The sequence below is a fragment of the Scleropages formosus genome, chromosome 13, assembly GCF_900964775.1.
Source record: "Scleropages formosus chromosome 13, fSclFor1.1, whole genome shotgun sequence".
In the NCBI taxonomy this organism is placed as follows: Eukaryota; Metazoa; Chordata; class Actinopteri; order Osteoglossiformes; family Osteoglossidae; genus Scleropages; species Scleropages formosus.
Genome location: NC_041818.1, coordinates 23948320 through 23972081, shown reverse-complemented (window position 1 = coordinate 23972081; position 23762 = coordinate 23948320). Strand labels below are relative to the sequence as shown.

Genomic DNA, 23762 nt, shown 5'->3' with positions numbered 1-23762 from the left:
GAAGCAGGCTGCCTGGTGTCGGAGGCAGTGGAGAAGAACTGGAGCTAACAAAGCCCATGGCGACTCTGAGGCACGGGTGGTCACAGGTGTGCTTGACCGTGTCTAAATGCCCCCCTCGGTTATTACCCAGATCTGCCACAAGCTCCTGGGAGCGGCCTCTCTGCTCGTGTCACTTCACTGTAGGCCAGAGGATCCTGTTCCCTTGAACGGAAAACTCTCCTCTTCCTCTTTCCCTTCTTGCTTCATCATGTCTCTGTCATTTTGTCATGGCTCTTCCTTTCTTCTCGTGCTGCTTTCTCTTTTACACCCTGCTCTGCTTTCTTCTTCCTCCTTCACATCTCTCATTGTATTTGTCATTCTCTCTATCCCTTTTCCTTTCTCTCTCTTTTTACTCTACCTCCCTCCTTATGCAGTCTCTCCTCCTCAACAAAGCCAGAGTTGGCAGCACACCAAGGGGGATAACCTAGGTCTTCCTCAGTGCAGCTGGAGAACTTGTACACGGCTTACACGAGTAAGACAAAGGCTGCCATCTTCTTCTGTGACAGGCTCCATTGAAACAGTGCTGTTGTCAAGCAGCTGTGTGCATATTCATGAAGATTAGTGCAGGGGACTTGAGCTGCGGGTGAAATCTCGACTGTGCTCTACAACAGCGAACACGTTGTAATGCTCTAGATTAGGGCTGGATATGCTCCATTGACCCTAAGATAAGAAGATCTATGATTCATTCTGCAAATTCGTACCTCTTACGACTCCTCAACAGACTGGAGTAAGCCCAGTAAAATGAAAAATAAAAAGAATTAAACTTCCATGCCAGGCCCTAAACCGTGAGTAGTTCTTTCTTTCTCACGACTAGAATACACTGCCAATCTGTTATTGTTGGATGCATATCGCTAGCTTAACACAGGAAACATATTTGCAGGCTCTGCAGTTTATTTTGCCACTGACGTTTTATGTATTGTTTCACACATCTGGCTGCATATCTGGACATCAGTGCTGAGTGGCAAAAAGTTCCACAACACAACGCTGTGTGGTATATATTGGAGAGCCCCATCCTCTCTAATGGGCAGTGGAATGTGATGGGAGTACTGTTCTTTCTCATGTGCATTGTGACCTGGGCAGCCTCCCTGGACCCTTCCTCTTGCAGACGGGTTTATAGTCAGATGGCAAAGAGGTGGTACGGCAAATGGACGCCTGTTAATGCTGCTGTCTGGATGGATTGCCTTGAAGACGAGCAAACGATTGAGTAGCAATCCGCCAGCAGATCTTCATGGTGAAGCCATACCTTTTGAACTGTGTCATTCCCAGTGTTGGCTAGTGTTCTTGTTCAAGTCCTTGATGCTTTTGGTTCCCTGGAGATCAACCCGACAAAGATGAACAATGGAGATTAAGTGTCTCAGTGTTCAGCTACATGTTTGATTGCCTCTTTTCCACTTTTTATATTGCCAGAAATCTTGTCCTCAGGGAAGTGAGTTGTTGGAATTGAGATTCAGAAGTGTTCTGCTTGTGGATCATCGAGCACCTGCTCCAATTGCCAGAACTAGTTGTTAGTATTAGTGTTGCTGATAAATGAGATGTTTGCTATTCTGGTGTCCTTGCAGGCATGGGCATTTCACCCAGCGATGCGCTGGAGAATGCTGGGAGATGGGGTGATGAGAACACTGTTTGCCAGGAAGAACAGAACTGAGTTTTCCGTGACTGTGATGATGAGGGTCGGTGGAGGTTGCTTGTAGGGTTTCGGGCGGCCAGTGGCAACACGACGATGGGGACAGAGCCATCAAAACTTCACCTGTCAGTCTGTGAAATGAATAGTTTCCGTTGCCGCGGCGACGAAGTGAAACGAATTTCGAGGCGCGCAGCCGGGGTCATTTTTCCGGCGCCACGCCGCAAAAAACTCGACTCTCCAGACTCCAAATGTCATTACAGACCTGGCTGAGCCCCCGGGCCCCAGCTGACACCTACACTTGTCAAGGAGAAAGAGGCAAGTTGTTAAAGTTATAAAATAATCTCTGTATGGGCCCACCAGGCAAATTTAAAGATTGCTCCGTGTTTTCAGGGACATTTTTCTAATTAGGAAAAATTTGTCCTGTTGTTGTAAGGCAACAGTCATGTCTTCTTTTTTGCTGTTTTTTTTTTTTTTTTTTTTTTTAAATCATGCAGCTGTGAATGTGTCTGAGATATAGTCATCTGGTTTTCTTTAAAGGTTGCTTTGAGACTGAGCAACAGCAGAACATTTTCAACTGAAATGAGAGAAGCTCTGCCAGGGAATGTTGGGGGGGAAAGCATGGGCTAAGCAGATGTACAACTTGTGAATGTATTGAACAGGGGTTGACAGAGGACCAGAACACACATGACACATGTAGCTGGGCTTTCCCTGTGACTGATGTGCACCTGTAGGGTCGGGTGTATGAAGCCGTACTGTTTCTGTGAGCGAGGGACACTCGGAAGGCCATGTCTGTAAAACTGCTCTTTCTGTGACTGCTTTGCATGCCAATGGACGTGTCCATGAGGGTAAGTTGCATCCTTTCGCATGGAGCCAGATTTGAATTATTTAGGTGGGGGGATGTTTTCAGTTTAAACTACATATGTTGACAAACAGGAGTATCCTTGTGAGCCTGGACAAAGCAAGAAAAGCAGGGCAGCCAAACTTTTTCCTTTGAGGTCAATTTGTCAAAACTGTGACAAGATCACAGTTCTGGGATTCAGGCTTTGGTAAAATAAGAACTAAATTTAACACTAATTAGAGTTCAGTTAGAGACCGTAATAGATGCTACACCTTGACCTCCTGTCCCTCGATTTTCTACGTGCTATTAGCTGTACCAATGACTTTTTTGAGTAGCACCTGGATGCTCCGGCGTGTTGGTACAAAAAACTGTAAGAATGAAAGGTCACTGAAGAGTGGCATTTTTAGGAGATCTGGTCTAATAGGCAGGCTGTGTGTTGTATGGGTGGCAAGTAGAACAAGAGTCAAACTCTTTTCAACAAGCAAATCGGTTACCAAGCAGCCTTGAGATAAATTTGTAGAGTTACTCCTCATAGTTATTGTGGGTTTAAGTATTTTCTTGCTCAGTAAGACATTTGCTAGGAAGAGAGCCGCATCTTTGCAGTTTTTGTTCTGCGTTACCGTCACTTATAGGAGGGGCTTACCAAAGGAGATGGGTGTGCGTAACTCGGAGCATGGAGCCTGCTTGTCTCACTGTAGATGGCTTACAGATGTCTGCCGGCATGTTTTCCTTCAAACAACGGGCTGATCAATCACCACTTTGGCAATTTCAGAACAATTCCCCACCACTTCTGGAGGGGGCCATTTTCTGTCCAATTAGTTCGACGAGCGCCAGGGGGGCTTGTGCTGTTTTGGAGATAATTAGAAATTTCAGAGGTGTTTTTCTCCTGGCAGGGGGTCCGATTCAAGATGTCTGGGGACTATGCAGAGTGGCCATCCCCTACTTTGCTACCCCACAATCTCTGTTGGTTTAATACCGATGGTGCTGTACTCACAGATGTGCCCTGTTGCTTCCAATGATTATTCACACAGTTCCCTGTCCTCACCCCTGGACACCATCTCCCTGAGCTTAATCACCTCTGCCAGTTCCTCAAAAAGAAAACACAGAACAGAACTTTGTTTTGGATCGTTTGCATACATGTCTTTATGTCTTCAAGCACATCAGCTCAGCCCATTGGCCCTCATTCCTTCCAGCTTTTTGAGATTTTGGTTGACAGTCCTGGAAGAAGCAATTTAGTATGACTTTGCATCTCCAAAACAATATCCAGAGATGTCCACTTTGGCTGTTCTGCTCAGCTGGAACAGAGGTGTCCACAATCAGTTTGGTTCTGAAGTTAGAGCTGTCCACCCAGGCTGGTTCTGAAGTTAGAGCTGTTCACCCAGGATGGTCCTGAAGTTAGAGTTGTCCACCCAGGCTGGTTCTGATGTTACTTGTCTGCTTGAGTGGCTGTTGAACCTTAATGCTACATCTTTTTCTGTTCTATCCAGCAAAGAAAATTTGTTCTACTTTTGTGCTTAACTGAACATCAGATTTGTGTGTGGGGGAGTGGGAGGACCGCTCCCAGTATAACATTTAATTAGGACCCTCTACTCAGGCCCCCAGAAAGCACAGGTTCAAGCTGAAGCCTCTGGCGGATCACGTGATGACAAGTCTGCCATGTTTTGCCTTTTCTGTTTGCGTGAGCTCCTGATGCTCATTTCCTCTGTTTTGTATGACCGGCTAGCAGCAGAACGGGGCACATGCAGCAGTGTACCTCGCCAGCACCCCACCTCAGTCACATGACTGACTACTGCTCTGCGGGCTCAGCCCCTGTTTCACTGCTAGTCATCTTTCATCTTCTGACCTTTCAGGAGCTGCATTTCATAACTGTGCCAAACACCCATTCGGGCAGGTGACGACTACGGGCAAAAGAGCCCTTCGGCAGGTGGGGGCTATCCCAGGGCCAGACCCTCACGGGTCCTCACTGCGCTCCTGAATCACCCTGCCATGGAGATTGGCCATTCCAGTCCTATAAAGGTCAGGGCCGCAGAATACTGTCACATGGCCTTTACAAATGATATCTCGATAAGGTGACATGAGCACCAAACTCATTGCTCATCTGTCTTTTGGGTGTTTTTCGTTAGTTCCATCACTTTAATGCACGGCATTTGAAAGAACTTAAAGTGGAAAGCTGAATGTGTCCAGAACATGTTTTTCATGCTTACTGGAAGTGACTAATGTTACTTTTGATTGACACAGCTGGAGATGTCAGTCTTTCCAGACTTTGACAGTTCATGTGTGGGTGAAGAGTGTAGCGTAACAGTTAAGTACCATACCTTTATTTAACACCAAAAACTAAGATTTCTTTACTGAAAAAGGTTAGAGCTGCTTACATTTTTACTTTTGCATTATTCAACTCTCCTTTTCCCTCACCCAAAAAGTACACTAAACCCTTGTCAAATGACTACAATTAGAACACGCTAAAAAAGGGGCTCTTAATATAGGCGTTGACTTTTTCCGTCTTGCCTGCGGAATGTACACGATTGCAGGAAAGTAACAGTTTGGTGGCACTTAACTGCAGTATTAAACTCATTAATATTTCATGAACAAATCCCTAAGTCCCCTTACCCCTACACCCAGTCCCCAAAGTTAGATAATGAAGTCTTTGGATGTTTGCCAAGACAGGAAACACATAGGCCTCATCTTCAGCCTCCTCATCATCACCGACGCCACACTCTGTTGCAGCGTCGCCGCCGGCACCGCGGGCCCCTGAGCCAGTGTCGGCGATTCCCCAGCGAGCTACAGAGTCGCACCTCTGACTGATAAAAGCCCGAGACAACACTCTTGGGAGGCCTCTTCAACTTAGTGCGACTTCCTTCAGCTGTCATTTTCGTCTTGGGAACACCCTGCTTTTCTGTGTGTGCGCGCGCGTGCACGCATGCGCTTTCCTGTGTGTGTTTCACACTTTTGCACCATTCAACATTATGGTTCCAGGCCTTATGGACATGAATTCGGAGCTGTCTGCACTGTTTGCTCAGAGCCGCGAACAGTTGGTCCTGTCTAAAGGTGTGTCTCCTTTGCTGGAGACCGATTTTCACGCTTTCTCGCTCCATTTGCTGGACAATTGAGAGGGACTCCACCCAGCCTTGTGGGCGTCCACACTGGAATGAGTTCAGTGGAACCTGCGTTGTTATTGTTTCACACACATGCTCACATGAGACTGTTCAGAACAGCAGTTATGAGCCTAAATAAACAATAGTTATTGATTGAGTGAATTACACTCCACCACGATCGAACCTCACCCCCCTGTATCACTGTTCAGATTACTTACACAAAGGCTTGAATCCATACTGGATTGAGTAAATCTTGATTTTTGTAGTTGTGGCTGTTATTGCTGTTGCTGTACTTGTTGTTTTTGTTGATGGTGATGCTAAGGCTGCTGTTTTGGAAAGATTCTGTTTTATTGCTTTGGAACTGGAAGCGTTGCTGTGTGCGCAGGAATGTGCTGCTGCAAAGCCCCGGGAACACTGGCTCTCAGTAAGCAGACAGTTATAAATTTTCAGCATTATGCTGTTTTGTTTTATTAACAAAGCAGATCATTATAATGTACTGTACAGCAAATGGTAATAAGTTGCAAATTGGGTTTGGTTTCCTGGTAATGAATATTGAGTAATGATGTAGCAGGCCTTGGGAGCGTTTGTAATTCTCCGCAAATTTAACGGTGGATGGGAGAATACCTTATTCCACCCCGTTCCACGCCCCATCGCCTTGCCAGGGGCTAGTTCACATCATGCCTAATCAGCGGTAGGTCTCTGACACTGATTGTCAATACAAATGACTTTAATATACAGGCAGCGGCGCTGCAAAATTGTCGTTGGGTACGGGGAGCAGATCATTGAGTTATGACCCCTTCGTGCAGCAAATTGCTCCATGTGTCTGGGTTTTTATTGACAGCAGGGAGAGCGGTGCGAGGGGTGCTAATCACACAGCACGGATGCCATTGTGGCCATGGAGAAGGGTGGGTGGGATACTCATTCATTTCTACTGGCTCCATTTCAGCCTTTTCAGAGTTGTTTCTCTTGTGTTCATAGCTCCTTTAGCACTCTTTTGTGCTTTAATTCTGTGTATAGCTGCTGGATGGAGACCTTTGGATACCCAGGCAAAAGTCTCTGTGGTCTATTGTGTCTCTGTGTCAGGCAGTGAGGACAGGAGGCACCTCGCATCCCCATAAGGACCACAGTTTTTGTAGTCATTTGAAAAGAAGAGAAGTCAAGTTTGTGGTCATTTTGACCAAAACATGGCCACTAATTGCTCGTTCTGAGGTAGATGGAAAACGGATGAAGTTTTTTGGAGCCACTCATTTGATGTACACTGGTTTATGTGGGGGATTGTGACACATTGACTGTGCTCTAGAATCACATGTCTGCATCAAAGTCTTTCCTTCTGTTGATGTAACTCAACGTACTCTTTGTGTTTTTCTCTGGTATGTACATCGTTTTAGAGAAAAGCATCTGTGAAATGCATAAATGTAAATGTAAAGAAGTTGCTAATGGTTACTGTACTCAGGGACCAGCACTGGCCATGTCCTCCGAATCGTACCAGCGGTTTTGGTCTTAACCACACCCTCTCTGGACACTCATCCATAAAAGTCTTAAAGCAAAGCAGTTTCTAAATCCGTTTTATCTCCATGGAGCTCTTAATGGGCCAAGCAGTACACCTGCATCACATGTCTTATTGTACTACTTTAAGAAGACAGAGCCAAGGAAAGGACATTAATAATAATGAGGGGAACTAATAAACTGACTAACCAGCTACTTCAAGAGAATTTGAATTGTGTGGTTGGACCATGTGGTTTTTAGGTTTGATGTCCATTAACAGTATTATATGCATCCAGAATCTTCTCATCATACACAACTACATTTTTCAGTCTAGAGAAGCTTAAATAAATAGCACTGAGACCAACTCTTAATTACATTCAAATTTTTTTGTCATGTTTTCATAATTTTATTTAGATTTTTTTAGGATGTATATCAGTCAATAAATTTCCCCGACTGGTTGATATCTTGAAACAAAAACATGCAACACAAATCACATGGGGTTCCTAGTTTTCTGTTTATGATACCTTCAGAGAGCAAACACCTTCATTCAGTATCACTGCCCATCATGGTGGACAGACACGGTGATCCCCGCCATGTTTCCTTTCCTCTGTCCCTGGAGAATCATTCTGAAAAGTAAACGGCAGCAGCGTAACGTCAGCCAAAAGCCCTACCATCCAGTATGTTGGAGGTCGGGGGGGTGGAGAAATGGGTCACCGGCCACTTCCAAAGCACTTAACTGTTACTTCTGTGTTCTCTTCTCTCTCACATTTCCAGCTGGGTGAATAACTTTGGCCATGAGGGACTGGGGCTGCTGCTGGATGCCTTGGAGAAGCTGCTGGACAAGAAACAGTAAGATCACCTTAAGAATGAGTGGCTCAGTCTGAGAGGTGGTGATTTCGGAGTCTGTGCTTGTATTTCTGGTCTCACGTGCTCTCTCCCTCTCTCTCTCGCCTTCTTTCTTTCACTCCATCCCATTCCAGACAGGAGAACATTGACAAAAAGAACCAGCACAAGCTCATTCAATGTCTCAAGGCCTTCATGAACAACAAGGTCTGGATGTCCTTGCCTACATATATATATATATGTGTGTGTGTGTGTGTGTGTGTGTGTGTGTGTGTGTGTGTGTGTGTGTGAGAGTGGTGAAGTGGGATCGATGGGTAGCAATGAGAGTCCAATGCAAGGCTGCCGCTAGGTTTCCCTGCAGTGCACGGAGTGAAACTTTACAGGCACATAGGGGTTAAAAGCAAAAATGAACAAAGAACGTGTTTCGATATCCTCTGTACGCTTCTGCACTGACTTGATTAATTTTTTTCTTTTGCTTTTTGGGGAGGAAAATCTGGCTGTCATTTGTCAACAGGTGTCCTAAATACCTCAGTAGGTCCCCAGCTTGCTGCAGGATTAAATCACTGTCATCCAGATATTGTTACCTTGTCCCAAATGCCCAGATACAACGAGGCCATCTTAAAGGGCAACTTTGGGGGGTTTAGAGCTACAGTAAAAACTGTGGACTCGTGCTGACAGTATTGTCCTCAATTCATCTAATTTACCATGATCTTATTCTCTTCTTTCAGCACCATTGACCCTGTTTTAAAATCCATCAAGAGTTAATTCAGAGGTGTGGGAGGTTCATTACACACTTGCCAGCCTTCTGCCGGGGAATGTATAGAATGCGACGTAGTGATGTTGCCTTTGAACGGCAGTTCAGTGAATGGACATAACTCGCTGTTCTCCTGACTCGTTGACTCGTTGTGGACTGTGAATTTGTTTTTTAACACACCAGTATGGGCTGCAAAGGATCCTGGGAGATGAACGGAGTCTCCTGCTCCTGGCCAGAGCCATCGACCCCAAGCAGACCAGCATGATGACAGAGATTGTCAAGATCCTGTCGGCCGTCTGCATCATTGGCGAGGAGAACACGTGAGTATGAGATGTGCTGAAGTTTGCCAGCGTGATAAGAACAGCTCTGCTCTGACTCATTCTCTCCTAGCCTGTCTGGAAGTATCCGTACTTAGAGTAAACAGGTGTGTGGAGCAGGAACCTGAGCTGGGACTTACTCCTGTTCTCTGTGTTCATGCTGCGTTAGAGAGCGAGCGTCTGAGATGTGTCCCAGTCTATTGCTTAACATGTTCTTATTTAGCTGTTTGGGCTGTGCAACATATTAAAGTACTCTGAGCTATTGACTGCGAACAAACAGCCCAGTTGACAGGTTATAAATTGAATCCAGGGAAATTTCTTCTTTTTCCTCCTCATCTTCTCTCTTCCCATTGTGCTGGACCGGACCAGAATAACAATGGCTCTCTGAGTGGAGAGTAAACAAACCATGAAGAAAGTAGCAAATGCAATCGCACAGTGCCCTGCCAGTCCAGCCCGGGTATATCTGCCCTCGGAGTTGGCCAGCCCGGCCTCTGCTCTGACCTCAGAGGCAGACAGAGCTCCCAGTGCCCGGCGGTAGCTAAAAATGCTAATGAGAAAACAGGATGAGAGGCAGTTAAGGAACTCGACTGATCAGAGGTTTTGTGGGGAGTGAGGTCTAGGTTCATCTATTAAATATTTAAAGTGAAAAATTGAAATGTGTATAGGCTATGTATATTTTTCTCCAGTGAATTATCAGTATGTACACCATTCCGGTTTAATTTCGCTCCAGTAAAGACTTTCTGGAAATCATATTGTGGGCAATGCAGGACGGGAGAAAGTGAGCTCAGGAGTTGGGGTTTTTGTCCATCAGAAAGGAAGTGCAAGGTGCTCAGGACAGCAAAGCAGGCCAAGGAAAAATGAGAGGAAACAACCAAGCAGTAGGGTTCGAATGTAAGCATGGTGCTGGAGCTCGCTGTCCAGCCTTTGTTGTTCAGCTCCCTGTGTGCAGGAGATAAAGGCGAGCTCTCGGCCCGGCCTCCGTCGCCTGATGGCATGAAGCCGGAATGATGGCCTGATACTCGATACAGCCATGCAGATAAGGGCGTCGCTCCCGCTTTTTTGTTTGTCATGGGAAAAAATCGAAAGGCTGAGTTAAAACCTCCCGGCATCCTTTGTGTTTGCCATCCGCTTTTCGTCCCCCCCCGCCACCCCACACGCAGGCATCTGGAGTCACAGATAGCTCAGCTCGATATCCGACTGAGGCCTGTAAACTGGCTAATTTGCTTCTGTAGCAAAAGGCTTGGTGAGCTCTGGGCTCATAAATGACGCCCGTCTCGCCACTCACAATTAGCTCCCCCCCTCCTTTTTTTTATGGGAGAAAGTTTGATGGCGAAACACACAGGCCTGTAGATACCCACCACATATCAAGTGGGAGGCAATGGGTACGCAGCAGAGGCCAACCTTTCCCGCAGCCCCCCCAAACTGCTGCAGAAAGCCCAGCGGGCCACGGAGGATTGTGGGTAAAGGCCCTCCACGGGTCGATAAAGCCGACTCTGCTGACTGTTCTTGTCTGTCTGACCTCTTCGCCGCCTTCCCCACAGCCTGGATAAGATCCTGGCAGCCATGACAATCGCGGCAGAGCGGAACAACAGGGAGAGATTTGCCTGCATCGTGGAAGGCCTGGAGAACCACGAAGCCCAGCAGCTGCAGGTCAGTACAGTGCTACACGGCTCTTCCATTGCTCCGCTCTGGTCCGCTCTGGTCCGCTCTTGTTGATTCTTGTGTGAGTGCTGTGCAGAACAAGTGACCAATGAAACAGAAGATGAAAGCTGTGCTTGACCATCACCGGCTGGCCGCGCACTGTCACAAGGGCTCAGGGACACACCCCTCCTTGTTGAGCTCCTATGCATCAACCACTTTGATTCTCATGACATCCCCACTGTTTCTTTGCTACTCGTCATTTCTCCTTTCATGTTTTTCCAGTTGTCTGCCTTGTTTCAGGACCATATGAATCGGCGGTGAAATTTGAGAAGAAAAAAAAAAACCATAGACAAAGAAATGGATCTATTATAAAGGTATAAAAATGGCAGGAGGTGAACTTGTGCTGCCGGGGATTATGGACAAACTTGTGCTCTGAGTGCAGTCCTTCCCAAAAGCCATCTTCACTTTGAGGGTACGTTCTGATGGTGCTGGCTGGCTTGAAAGTTCACAACCCCATCACTCTGGGGTCCTCTGCGGCACAGCCCGTCAAGGACTACCTCCACCTCCACTCCCAGTTCTCATGCTCCTCCAAACATCCAGTGTTGGTCTGTGCCTGTCTGTCCTGTTTCTAACAGGTGGAAGGGGACCTTTGGAACTTGAGTGTCTACATTGTGTGCAGCAACATAGTCTCCCACACCACACGGCCCCTTTTCCAAAACAGGAACATCACCTTAAAAAAAGAATTGGTCTTTTTACCGATCTCACTCATTTTCTTTTTAGGCAAAGTATTAAAGTGTTCTTTGGAACCAGGGCCTCATGGTTTCTTACTGTCTTACAAACACCAAAGGCCTTTTCCTTCACCAGTTCCACTGCAGGGGTCCTATGGGACCGGAGGGAAAAGGCAGTACCTCACCCCCACCGCCGCCACTACCACCCCAGAGCTCCTTGCTGCGTGTGCTGCTAACCCCCCAGCACCTGCCAATACACCCCACTAAATTTCATTACAAATTCACTACATTTATTTTTGCTGTCTTCCCTCCACCCTTTTGCCTTTTAGTGTAATTAAAGCTTTTCATCGAGTTGTTTTCTAAGTGCGAGGTCAGTCATCCGCTATTTGATGGGCGATGCGGCGGATCTTATTGAGAGCAAGACGGAGAGTGGGGGTTGTAATCCTTTTGATTGTATGGCCTTGTTTTTCACGTTTAGAACTGCCGGTAATGAAAAGCGCCGCCGCTAATTGTGAAGTAAATTAAAGTACCTTGCTGATGCTTTGAGTTCAAAGAAATTAAAGACTTAAAACCTGCGCTGGGCTGTGGAGCCTGACATGTTAATGTGATTAAAATGCGTTTTTTTTTTTGGGTTTTTTCTTTTGGCTGCCGGTTGGGCTTCGTTCTGGAAAGGGGTGGAGGGACTCACAGACCCAAACTTTAAACCATCCCAGCAGCGCCTTTTTAATTACATAGCGGCTGCCCCCCGTGGCTCAGCATTTCACTTGATGCACAGACCATCTGATGGTGGAGTTCTTTGCAGAAGAAAAAAGGGAAGTGATATATTGACAACACCCTCCTGCCCTGATAGCACACTGGAGTGCTAGGGCTGTATTTTGAGATATGCCGCAGGTTGTGGATGCTAAAGCTGAAGCAGACCTTTTCCCTGCGGTCATGCAGTCTTAAAAAAAAAAAACAACAACAAAAGCGCTCTGCAAGGTCTCTGTGCTGTTGGATGAAAAATTGTTGCGAGAACTTTGGATCCTGATGGTTGTGAGGTCTTGCTCCTTGTCTTCTGCCTCCCGTCCTAATTGGTTAATTGAACTCATTCATTTTTTTAAATTATTGCAGGAACTCGCCTAGTGTTCCAGGTGTAAATCACATGTACGAGGTTGCTTAGAGGTGGAATGGTGACAGAGATTGATCTTTCCTGCCTCTTTCTCATCCCATCTTTCTCCCTGTTTTATCTCTCTCTGACTCTGTCTCTGTGTCCTGGGTGTCTCCCACTTGGCTAGGAGACATCCTCTGTGCGGTGCCAGTGTACCCTGATGCTCTCCGGCTGGTCTGTCTATGGGCATAGCCTGTGCCCATCAGATCCGACACGTTCCGCAGTAATGGTGCCCTGTTCTCCAGCCCCGAGGAATTAATACCAACCTGTTCGGCAGGACGGCCTCCTGGCAGGCAGGGCGGAAAAACAAACGGACTCCGTTCTTCCAGATGGCATCCGCTCCGAGCTCCAAGCTCCCGCTTGGATGCCTCCCAGGGCGGTCCTAGATGAGTGGCAGCAGCCCTGCCATCTTTTGCTGCCCCTGAAGCGCAACCCAGACCACTCCAGAAGAAAAAAAGAACATCTAGTAGGCACTATCCATAAAACCTGGGATGACACAATTCCCAAAGGCCCCTTTAGGACAGTGTGCTGACCTGCAGGACTGCACAAGCGTTTGGAGGAGATTAATAACGACTGCTTTTCAGATGTCCATCACAGGAATCATTCGGCAGCTATCGACCTGCTGTCTGGTGAACATTCCTCTTTGCAATTAACGTCCCTTGTCTCCCCACCGGCCTCCCAGGAGCCCCATTGTAGCCCTTTATGGCCCATCTGAACCCCTGATGGTGTTTTCCCTCTTCAACCGTGTCCACTCAGTAATCCAGTAAATTCACTAAACACCCATAGCCCTTCAGCTGGCTATCTGATATCCCACTGCCTGTGACCGTCGCCCACCCAGCATCGTATGTCATGAATAGTAAACCGGGAGAAAGGACTTTGCTTCAACTTACATAGCACTTCCTTTGTTATTTTTATTTCATCCACTTGATGAAGGTGATTGTTCCAAGTCAGAACTCATAGACAGTTTGGTTTTGTTGTCCAAGTACATACACATTTAATGAGTACTTTAAATAATAATAACCATTAAGTGTTCTGTGAGTACATTTAATATATATGAGTATTATTGTGCTGTTGTTTTACTAATAGCATTTTACATTTAGTTTTTGCCCCTCAGGTTGCATGTCTGCATTTCCATTGTTGTTATTAGGGATCAGACTGCACGTGGAGTACAAGCACGGAACACCATTTTATGCCTCCACAACACTCATACAACATAGTGCATGTTAATAATGTCCTGTCTCAGAGGTGTTAAAAAAAAAAAGACAAAATAGTTGCAGTCCCCCAGTAAGATGTGTGTCTTGACATATTGCTGCCCAGGCAGCGCCTGATGATGGTGCTGGTGGACTCAGTGTGCATTTTTTTTGTGTTTGTGTGTATGTGGTTTTGTGGTGTTCCCATGGTGAAACTTTCCTACTTGTTCTGCTGCTCACAGGTGGCGTGTATGCAGCTGATCAACGCCCTGCTCACTTCTCCAGATGACCTGGACTTCCGGATACACCTGCGCAATGAGTTCCTTCGCTGTGGCCTCAAAAAAATCCTACCGGTGAGCATGGGTGGGGCAGGATGACACAAGCAGGGCAGGAAAGGCAGGGGGAGCTACAGTATTGCAGTTGCATTTATACTTGAGTTCAATTCTCGAATGAAGGTTTAGTTTCTGAGAAAGCATCTTTAGGGAGAACTCCTCCTGGGGCTTCGGTCTGCCACCTTCTGAGTGTCAGCCATTAAGAAACCTTCTTACGCCAACTCTGTTTCCTTTCCGGCAACTCTTTCTGTCATATTGCTGGGATTTATTAGAGGAAAGCACAATTTAGGAATTGGAATGACTAAAGCGTTTGAACCTACGACCCACCAGTGCTGAAGCTGAGAGCTGATGGCGGCCCAGCGGCCATGTTCCAGCTGGGCACCGTGGAGCCCATTATGGCTCATGATGGGAAACGCATGACTGACCACAGCACCTCAGCGGGCACCTCTGAGAGCACGCGCGCGCACACACACACACACCCAACAACCGGTGTACAGTTTGCACAAATTTTCTGTATGCATCTTTTTAGCAGAACATGGAGTTGTTAAATTAAAATGGGCTGGTATCATTAAATCCCAAAATAAACAAACTTACCTTGTGATGCCAGAAGGGTACAGTAATGCAGAAGATAAAGAAAACACCAAATGTGGCCTTTGTGTTTCGTTTTCATTTTCACTTTATTTTTTCTTGTTGTTGACCTCCAGGAGTTGAAGGAAACGGAAGAGCTGGACATCCAGCTGAAGGTCTTCAATGAGAACAAGGATGAGGACTTCCTGGAGCTGTCTCACCGGCTTGAGGACATTCGGGCTGAAATGGAATATCCTTTACTGAATGTGCGTTTCGTAAGCTTATCTGACCTCAGACCTTCCCCCCCAGGGTTTGTGTCTGTCTCACCCGGGTTGATCTTAAGGCACAATAAGTGGACCCCTTATCCCCAGAACCATCTCCCATTTGTGTTCCTCCTCGTACCACCGTCACTGCACCTTGGTGAGGGAGATGCTGAATGTCTCCAGAATTTGGCACAGGCTCCAACAGTCGATGAAGAACTTATTGATAAGCATGGGTATAGACATAAGGTCTGCGTCTGGGTCACACTGGAGGAGGGAGATCTTTGATTCGACACTGAATGGCTGTCAGCCCACATTCATTTGAGCTGTGACACTTCTCTAAACAACTATACCTCTAGCAAGTCACTCTAGCTTTGGTTGTTTTCAGAAACGGGCCTAATTCCTTATGCAGCTTTTGATGGTTGTGACTCATCCAGAACTTTCTGCTCCTGGCTACGTTTGAAATGCTGACTCTCACTTTATTAAGCTTTTGTCTTTTTCCTGTGTCGCGAGAAGTGGAGTTCAGGTCAGCAGGCGTGTTCTCTAAGAACATGAGCAATGTTTGTAATTGTGTTCCATGTTCTTTTAAAATGGAAAATTGGTTTAGATTAACATCTAACTGCTTCTCTGTTTGACGTTGCTGCACCTGCAGTGCCTCCTTTGTGTCGGAAGCCTTGTCAGTGTGGCCCAGGTTTCCCTTGACCTTTTCACGGTGCAACACAATCAGTTTGATGGGTTCATTGTCTCTCAGGTCCTGTTTTGCTGGAAAGGACATATGACATGGTGTTCAGCAGAGATCGACCGAACCTGTTGTCTCCTGCTGTGCTGACCCGTCGTGTCGCAAATCTTTAGTTTAGACTGGCACGTAGGCGCTGTCACGTGTTCTTCTCACACACCCCTCGTGGGCGGGACCATTCCACTCCTGCCTGGCAGGGGATGACAGGTGGGGCACCTTGAGCAACAAGTCCCCCAAGACAAGGGCCGTTTTTCTTTCCAAAGAAGCAGGGCACAGCCCCTCCGCGACCGCCTCACCTCCCCTCCTGCATTCCACGAAGACCTCTCGTCTGCTGCCCTGACGGGTTGCCTCATGAATATTAATGTGAGGAGGCCAGCCCCCTCTCGAGCCGATGCGGATGTGACTTCTGTCTGATGATGAATAGTGATTGGCCGTGGGGCCGAGGGATGGAACAGATCGCACCCCCGTTCCCCGCTGCCTCTCTCCAACTGCCGTACACCTCACCTTTCCACTTCTTTAGCTTGCCTGGACTCATGTTTATTCATGATCCTCGACACTATGGCACAGCATTAGCTGTACAACTGAAATGGAAAAAGAAGGAAAGAGAAGGGATGCAGATGAACTTTGCTGGGTCTTAACACCGCCTCCATTTGGTGTTTGTGTTTCTTTTTGTCTGTGTGTATGTTGCTAAAGAGCAGAACGCGTGAGCACTCTTATAAGAGCCGTCATTGTTTTGTCCTGCTGCTTAACATCCCTTATGTCCAGCTCCTGTGTTAATGAGTCCAGACGCAAGAGGAAATACCACTTAGTCCTTTGCTTACTTTCACTTGCATAATTTAATACAGAAGACACCTCTTAATTACAGACGAGAGTGGAGTTAATGAGGTTGAGCCTAGCCAATGCTTTCTTTTGCTGGGAGAAGTGTCTGGATCATAGGAAACACATTTGTAGGGTGTAGATAGTGAGATGGGGAGTTTGCAGGAAGTTGAGTTTTATTTTTTGCAAGAGGCTACAGAGAGCTTTTAACTTGTGTTGAAAGTGTTGAGTGTTTAAAGTAATAGTTTCCAGCTTCTCTTGATGTTAGCACTGCCAGTAGTCTCTTTCTGTGCAGGATAAGGCAATATCTTAGATGAGTTCATTTTCTCGGTTGTCCTGTTCCGTTGAGTTACTCTCAACGTCTGGGATCGGAAGTTTGTCCAGCTAACCTAAAGCTCTGATCATTTCCCAGTATTCAGCTCATTTTGAAATGTTTGGCTCTATAGGTAACAAAGAAGGATGGGGAAAAAACTGAGAAACATGTCTGCCCTGGCTGGAGTTGCATCCCATATTCGCAAGGAGCCTATGGTGCTGTCAGCCTTGTTGTCCCCGGTGATCAGTGTTGACACTCGATCTTTAAATCTGCCGCTTGTTTTCCATTTAACAACTCCCCGAAAAATAAAGGAACGGCCTCATTTGCATAGTGGCCCCTGGACTAATCCAAGACAGTAAATCGGATGTGACCGGGGACCCGACAGGAGCGAGTGCAGACATGGGGCGTGCCGAGGTTCCCCACGTTTTGTCAAAGTCTTTGCCTGAACCTCCCGGCCCACGTCACCGCGAAGAAAGGTTATTCATTTGATGCTGTTCATGCATGCTTCTCAGACAAGACAAACATCCACCTGAGATGAGTTTTTTTTTTTTTTTTTTTTCCCCTCCGCCAAACATGCAGCCAATTTGAATATTCCCCCTAGCTATTTATTTTCCTGAGCTCTTCAGAGGTTTTCTTCTTCCATGTTATTTCATACAAGTTCAGCTAGATGATTTAAAATAATCTTGCCACTATTTAGTTCCAAACTCTCTTAAATATTCTTTTAAAGTATTTGTATTATTCAAAAGCTGTGTTATGCATATTGTATGCTTCTATTTATGATACAGTTTTGACAGAAGTCTAATGCTTAAAAAAAGAATAAATTAACTAAAATAAATGGCGGGGGGGGGGCTTGCTTTTTTTGTTAAGTTTTCCTCTGTGCTTTAATTGCTAGCAGCTTATCCCTATTTACGATGGCTCCCCAAACAAGTAGCTGACACCCGTCTCTTTGAAACAGACGAAATGTTGAAATGAAAGAAATGCTTAAAAGAAAGACAGTGATTTCTATCTGCTGTTTGTTTTAGTTTCTGTCTGTTTTAGACACGCAAAAGAGCAGCACAGCCTCTCTTCCTAAGGGAGTTCCATTCTAAGGTGCGTAATCAATACCTCCCTCGCGTTCAACAATGCATCTTTTGCCTTCTGAAGACAAGTAATAGCTCAATCCTCGCTCTGGATTTGAGCAACATCTTAGTTGGACTAATGCATTTTTCATGATTCTGGGTTTAAATATTCAAACCGATGGAATTTTCCTCTGATTAATTTCCCTTTCGTCGGAAGGTGTCATCTGACAGGTAGACTTGAGGGACCTTATTTATTGCCAATTCTTTCTCCCTCCTGTTCTGTGTTTACTCTGCTTAAGGAATGAGTCCCGGAAGGGAACACAGCCATTAAAAATCATTACAACTTTTGGATGTGCTTGATGGGGCCTGTCGGAAGACTTGATTGAGGGGAAAAAGGCGAAACAAAAGCAGCGCGTTGGTGTCTTGATGCCAGCATGAAGTGTGTTTGAAATTCATTGTTGGGAAATTGTGAGGTTCGGCCATCTCAGAATCTCAAAGGTGGAAAGCGATTCAGGAAAGCGAAGCTGGTTGTGTTTGACAAGAATTGATTGATTTGGTCTCCTTTCTTCACTGGTCAGTTAGTTAGCGAGAGCACAGGCAAGTCCAGAAAAGTCTCTCCAACTGGAAAAGTAAATAATGACTCAAAGTACAAATCAAAGGCATTTCTAGGAACATGTTCGATCTCAGCTCAGTTCTTTTAGTTTCTCTTCTCCCAGCACGTTCTGTCTTGTGAAGGAAACTTTTGAATACTCCTTCCACACCCTCTCTTGTGTGTAACTTCAGCAGTTTTCCTCTGAAATGCCACTGAGATGTCTTTTCACATTGGAACTGAACTTGTGATGTTAATGATCAACAAAACTCAACAAGATTATTTATTTATTTATTTATTTATGGGCCTGGAACAATTACTGATAAGCTACTGAGATTGCACATTTAACACAGAAATATAAGTGGGTCAGTCAAAATTATTCATCTCAATGAACAGCAATGTTATGTGGAGTGAAAACTGAAGGAAGCGCAGTGTAGCAAATGAAGATGACGGTCCACACATCTCTCAATTTCCTGAGACCACGAAGGGCACAGCTGACATTGGGGCCAGTTCACCACGATTCACTCTGTTGTTGTATGATAAACTGAGCACTGTTTTCTTTTACTGTAGTGAGTTAATGCCTTTCATGCCGGAATTCTCTGGTTGGAACTGTGATGGGTGCTGCTGTGAGACATCTAGTGGTATCGCAAGCTCCTCAGATTTGTACCTTGTCTGGATGGTGTTTTTTTTTTTTTTTTTTTTATTAAAAAGTGTTGCCTTAGCAAGAGATACAAGAGGAGGTGCTGTATTGATGTGCTTCATTCCTGACCGCATCGGGCAACTGTTGTGGGGAAGGGCTTCTTTGGGGTGGTTGTGCACTGCTTTAGGAGGGGGGGGGAAGAAAAAAAAAGGTTTTCACCCTAGACTATAGAATGACTTGTGATGATTAATGGGAGCTGAACCCCCTGGAGATGCTGTGTTCTCTATTGTGCGTTTGTTTGCTGTTGACCCCTTCCTCCCTGTACTCCTTAACCATGCTGTGCACTGACATGGACGAGGTGTACCACCTTCTCTCCAACATGGTTAGGGATACAGCATCAGAGAACTACTTCCTGTCGATCTTGCAGCACCTCCTCCTCATCAGGAATGACTACTACATCAGGTGAGCTCCACCTCCAGGCCCGAGCTGGCCCACCTTTTTTCGGAGAGGCGGAAGGGCAGAGCTCTTGTGTAAAGGGATCGCTTTCCGACTGGCATTCTACTGTGGAATGTCTTTCATCAGAAACTGCTGAGATGCACGGCTGGATCAAAGCAGCTCAAAGCGTGTCTGAATGGAAAGGTCATGTGGGCCTGCGGAACGAGGGTCCGCAGTGAATTTGGACCTCTGCCCCATCCCCTGCCGGTGTCTGAGGCCACACGCCAGTCCTTGTGCCGCCCAGAGCGACAGTAGACCTGGCAAAAGCTGCTGGCCTTTGTGCTGCATCAGACATTTTGCCGAAAAGAAATATTTTAAAAATGGGGTGGATTCGGGGTGGTTTACCGCAGACAAGTTTCTCTTCACTGTGAGCAATGAATAATGTATTCCTCAGCTTGTTGGAAAAAAGTAATAGAAAACACATTAACTAGCTAGTACAGCAAATTCCTCCTTTTCCTCTCTGTACATCTGCCTGGTGTCAGACTCCTCTCTAACAGCAGAAGAGTATCGCTGCAAATGCTTATTAAAAATGCATGTTGTTATTAAAGATATGATTTTAAAAATACATGTTGGTGGCCTGCAATGTAAGAAACACATAATTTCATGCACTTTAGTCATTCTGGATGGTTCGTCTGTCACAAGCAGCTCTATTTAATGTCAGTTAATCATCTGTCATCTTTTTTTTTTTTTCCTTTTTTTGTTTTAAGTGTGAGATGGGAAAAATTGGGCAGGGAGAGAATATCATGTCTGTGAATTTCTATTTAAATGAACCCGTGAGGTCATATTTTTCCGCTTCGGCCCGGCCTACACGAGGGATGTTGTCCTTCGTTGCCGTCGGAGCATTGGAGAGACCCCGAGCCTATAGGTGTCAGAGATGAGCATCTCGTCAAAGTGAACAGGAGATGTGCGGCACCAGAGCTTGTATCCCAGCAGAGGCGTGAGTTTGTTTCAAAGTCTCTTCACAGCTTTCAAACGGCAACCGTTCCCTGCATTTCAGCAGACATCGCATTTGTCATTAAAGTTATACAAAGAGGGAAGGGGAAGCAATGGAGATTCAAAAGCGAAACAGGAGAAGGAATAAAGCTCATTCACTGAAATCTCCCCAGTAGCAAAACATTATAGCGATCATTTGTTTCTGTTCTCCTGCTTTTGTAAAGCTGTCCAAAACGTGGTTTTTCAGGCTGTACATGAAAGTGAACGAACTGATAGAGTGAGCAGAGCAAAAGAGATCAACAGATGGAAAATAAACCGGAGTGTGTTACGCTCTGGTGGCGGATGCAGCGGAACAGCCTATCGGTGCAGCAGTGTGGACCTGCGGGGGAGGAGCACTGCCAAATGCAAGGTCTTGGAACTGGGAAGAGGCTTAGGGGTCCTGCCTCGTCTAGTGGGCTGTGACAGTTCTGGGTCACTAACTGCCTCGTTCTCTTATCTGCGTCCGGTGTCACGGGGGAAGGCGCAGCAGCAGGGAATCGGGCAGCTTATTGAGACGTTAATTTGGTGCACATCCGTGACAGGATGCCTCCACAGAAGCGCCTGCTCTGGTTGGCAGATCTAACCAGAGAGCATCAGCTTACCGTTTCTGCCTTGTGTGTACTGTGTGTGAGAGCAGACAACATGGCAAATAAACTCTCCAGAAAGAAATGTGGAGACAAAGTCTGTAATAAGTAAATGACAAGCTTTCAACCAATGTTAGTATTACACAGCTGTAAGCAAAAGCGCGACGAGTACCATATTTTAGGTGGGCATTTGCTGAACTGTGGAAGAAATGCTCCAAGGTGGATGCTTCTAATAGACATTTTTTTGCATGATAAAAGCCCTAAAATATGAGATGTAAGTGCTGCAGCCCACATTTTCCTAAAGAAAACACACAGAGTAATTGTGGTTTAAACAACTACTTCGTCATGTTCCCAGCTGCTAATGTTCGTTTTAGTACATTTTTAAACATTTTTTCACTCACAGAATCCTAACATGGAAATGCCATATTTGCATCCTATGACGAAAGTCCACGTGAGCTGTATTTATTTGTATGCAGTAATTATTTCAGGCATAATTACACAGCAATGCATGAAAATCAGCACTGAGAGCAACTTTTAAACAGGGTGGAATATATAACAATAATCCCAACTGGACTAGCTCACAATGGAAGATACATCGGCATCATTATCTCCACCCCCACGCAACCCCATCCATCTGAAATTGAACGGAAAAGCAGCACTTTGTGTAGCCTTTGATGTGCGTGTCGGAGTCTGGGCCACGCTGTGATCCCGGCCGTCTGAAGTTCCCTGCCACGCACTCCGTATCGCTCAAAAGCATAAGGCTGCACCATGCCGCTAAGACCAATTTAGACCACGGCAAATCCGGCGCTCAGAGATTACCGTTGCATCTAATTTGGGTCCTCTCTTGATTTCCCTCTGGGTTTATGAAAACATGAGCATACAGTATGACTGGGCCTCTTGGGAATTTGCAACAAGGACCCCGAGAAGACATGACAAACTCAAGTCCGGAGGAAGAGGAGAAGAACTGCAGTCCGGAGCAGTGGGCAGAGGAGGAGACCTGGAGTCTGGATAAAGAGCAATCTATCAGATACTCTGAATCAAACAAATTTCAGCTCCTTGTTACCATTACTGCTTCCTTATCCTACTGAACATTGACTGTGATCCACTTTCAGCTAAAGCAACACTTCACCCCATTGTGTGGATGGGGTCCACCCAATGACCCATGCATTTATTAAGTTGTCTGAGCCGAACTGGATGTTGGATTGTATGCTTCATGTTTGGCATCACATCTTTACACCTACAGAGTGTATACATTCTCAGTTTGCTCAACAAACTTCTGCACAGAGAACAAGCTGAAGCTAGTAGCTGAAGGATTTGTAGGTCCCTGGAGATTTGATGTGACGCTTGTTTGCCCTGTAGCTGTTCGGTCTAGTGCTGTATGCTGTCCAGCCCCAGGCAGATAGTTGTTAGAAACACAACCCCTCCCCCCCAAGAAATGACTCAATGCACCACCTGTTTAAAAAAAAAAAAAAAGAAAAAGAAATTTGAAAGCTTGAGCAAAGAATTTGATTGGAAAGCAATTGGTCACAACTCTTAAAAAATGCACCCTATGATTGCTGTGGGGGGTTTTTCAGGTTGAGCTGAGGGGTGAGGGGGCAAGTGGAGTAGGATTGCAGATAGAGAATGACAACACATTTCCCACTTCCAAAAATTGAATCCCGCAAGGAATATTCAAGGTCAGACTCAGAACGGAATTGTTTGACACCGCGTAGCTCGGCTTAAGTTGACATTGTATTTGCTAAATGTCACTCGCAATTAAAGTTGATCGTTTTGAGCGGGAAAAGGTCACACGCCAATCTGTTAGGTGCAGGATAGAAGTCCGCAGAGATTCACGGACTCCGCAAGAAACACCTCTATTAATGCAGCAACTGGCACGTATTTATTTTTGTGTCTATTTCCGTTTGTTTGTTTTCTGAATTTTTGTTGTAGCTTGTTTGTTTTGCCTTCATTGTGTTCTTAATTACACGCCGGACGCGGGGCTGATCTGCATCCCGGGATTCTGCCGCTGCCCTTTAATTGAGAGTGATGATTGCGAATTAGGCGCGTGACGGTACCCTCGGCTTCCGTCGTCACCTTGACCGCGCAGAGTCACGGTGCGGCTCGCTCAGCTGCCCGCTGTCATTTCACACTTTGATGGGATGATTGCTGGCTATACAGGCGTGCCATCCAGCTGAAATGGGGTCTGATACCATTATTTAAAAAAAGAAAGAAAAAAGAAAAGTAGTGGAGAGGAGGTTTGTGAAACAGAGCCTGTCTAGTGGAGTAGATGGAAAAGAGGATAGATTGTGTCACCCAAAGCCATCGGCAGCGTTCGGCCTATTGCTCGTGGATCTCGTTGACTTTTCCTACCCCCTCCTTGCACTTCTGTCTTCCAGGCCACAGTATTACAAGGTCATCGAGGAATGTGTCGCCCAAGTGGTCCTCCACAGGAGTGGCATGGACCCCGACTTTGGCTACCGGGAGCGGCTCGATGTGGACTTCACCCACCTCATTGGTATGTGTGAAGGGTGTTGCGCAGGCCCTGTTTGATTTGGCCTCGACCCCTGAGTATGGTAAAGATGTGGTGCTCGGAAGGCTACTTTCATTTTCCATAATGGGCAGATACCGTCTTTCGTAATTAGTGAATGTTCAGAACAGTATCTGTCCACAAGTTCCATGTGATGTTTTGGTGCTTTCCGTGTGCCTAGTACTCCATGCTGCTC

General features: G+C 46.0%; 1 protein-coding gene across 3 annotated transcripts in view; it reads left to right on the top strand.

The window, feature by feature from the left end:
* Nucleotides 1-23762, top strand: part of diaph2 (diaphanous-related formin 2) — a 313996-nt gene that overhangs the window by 85638 nt on the left and 204596 nt on the right. For all 3 annotated transcript variants that reach the window (XM_029257260.1, XM_029257258.1, XM_029257259.1), the window contains exons 8-15: nt 7853-7927; nt 8059-8128; nt 8859-8995; nt 10534-10642; nt 13941-14051; nt 14735-14847; nt 19355-19471; nt 23436-23554. In XM_029257260.1, the coding sequence (XP_029113093.1) occupies nt 7853-7927; nt 8059-8128; nt 8859-8995; nt 10534-10642; nt 13941-14051; nt 14735-14847; nt 19355-19471; nt 23436-23554 (851 nt within the window). The remainder of the gene's footprint in view (nt 1-7852; nt 7928-8058; nt 8129-8858; nt 8996-10533; nt 10643-13940; nt 14052-14734; nt 14848-19354; nt 19472-23435; nt 23555-23762) is intronic.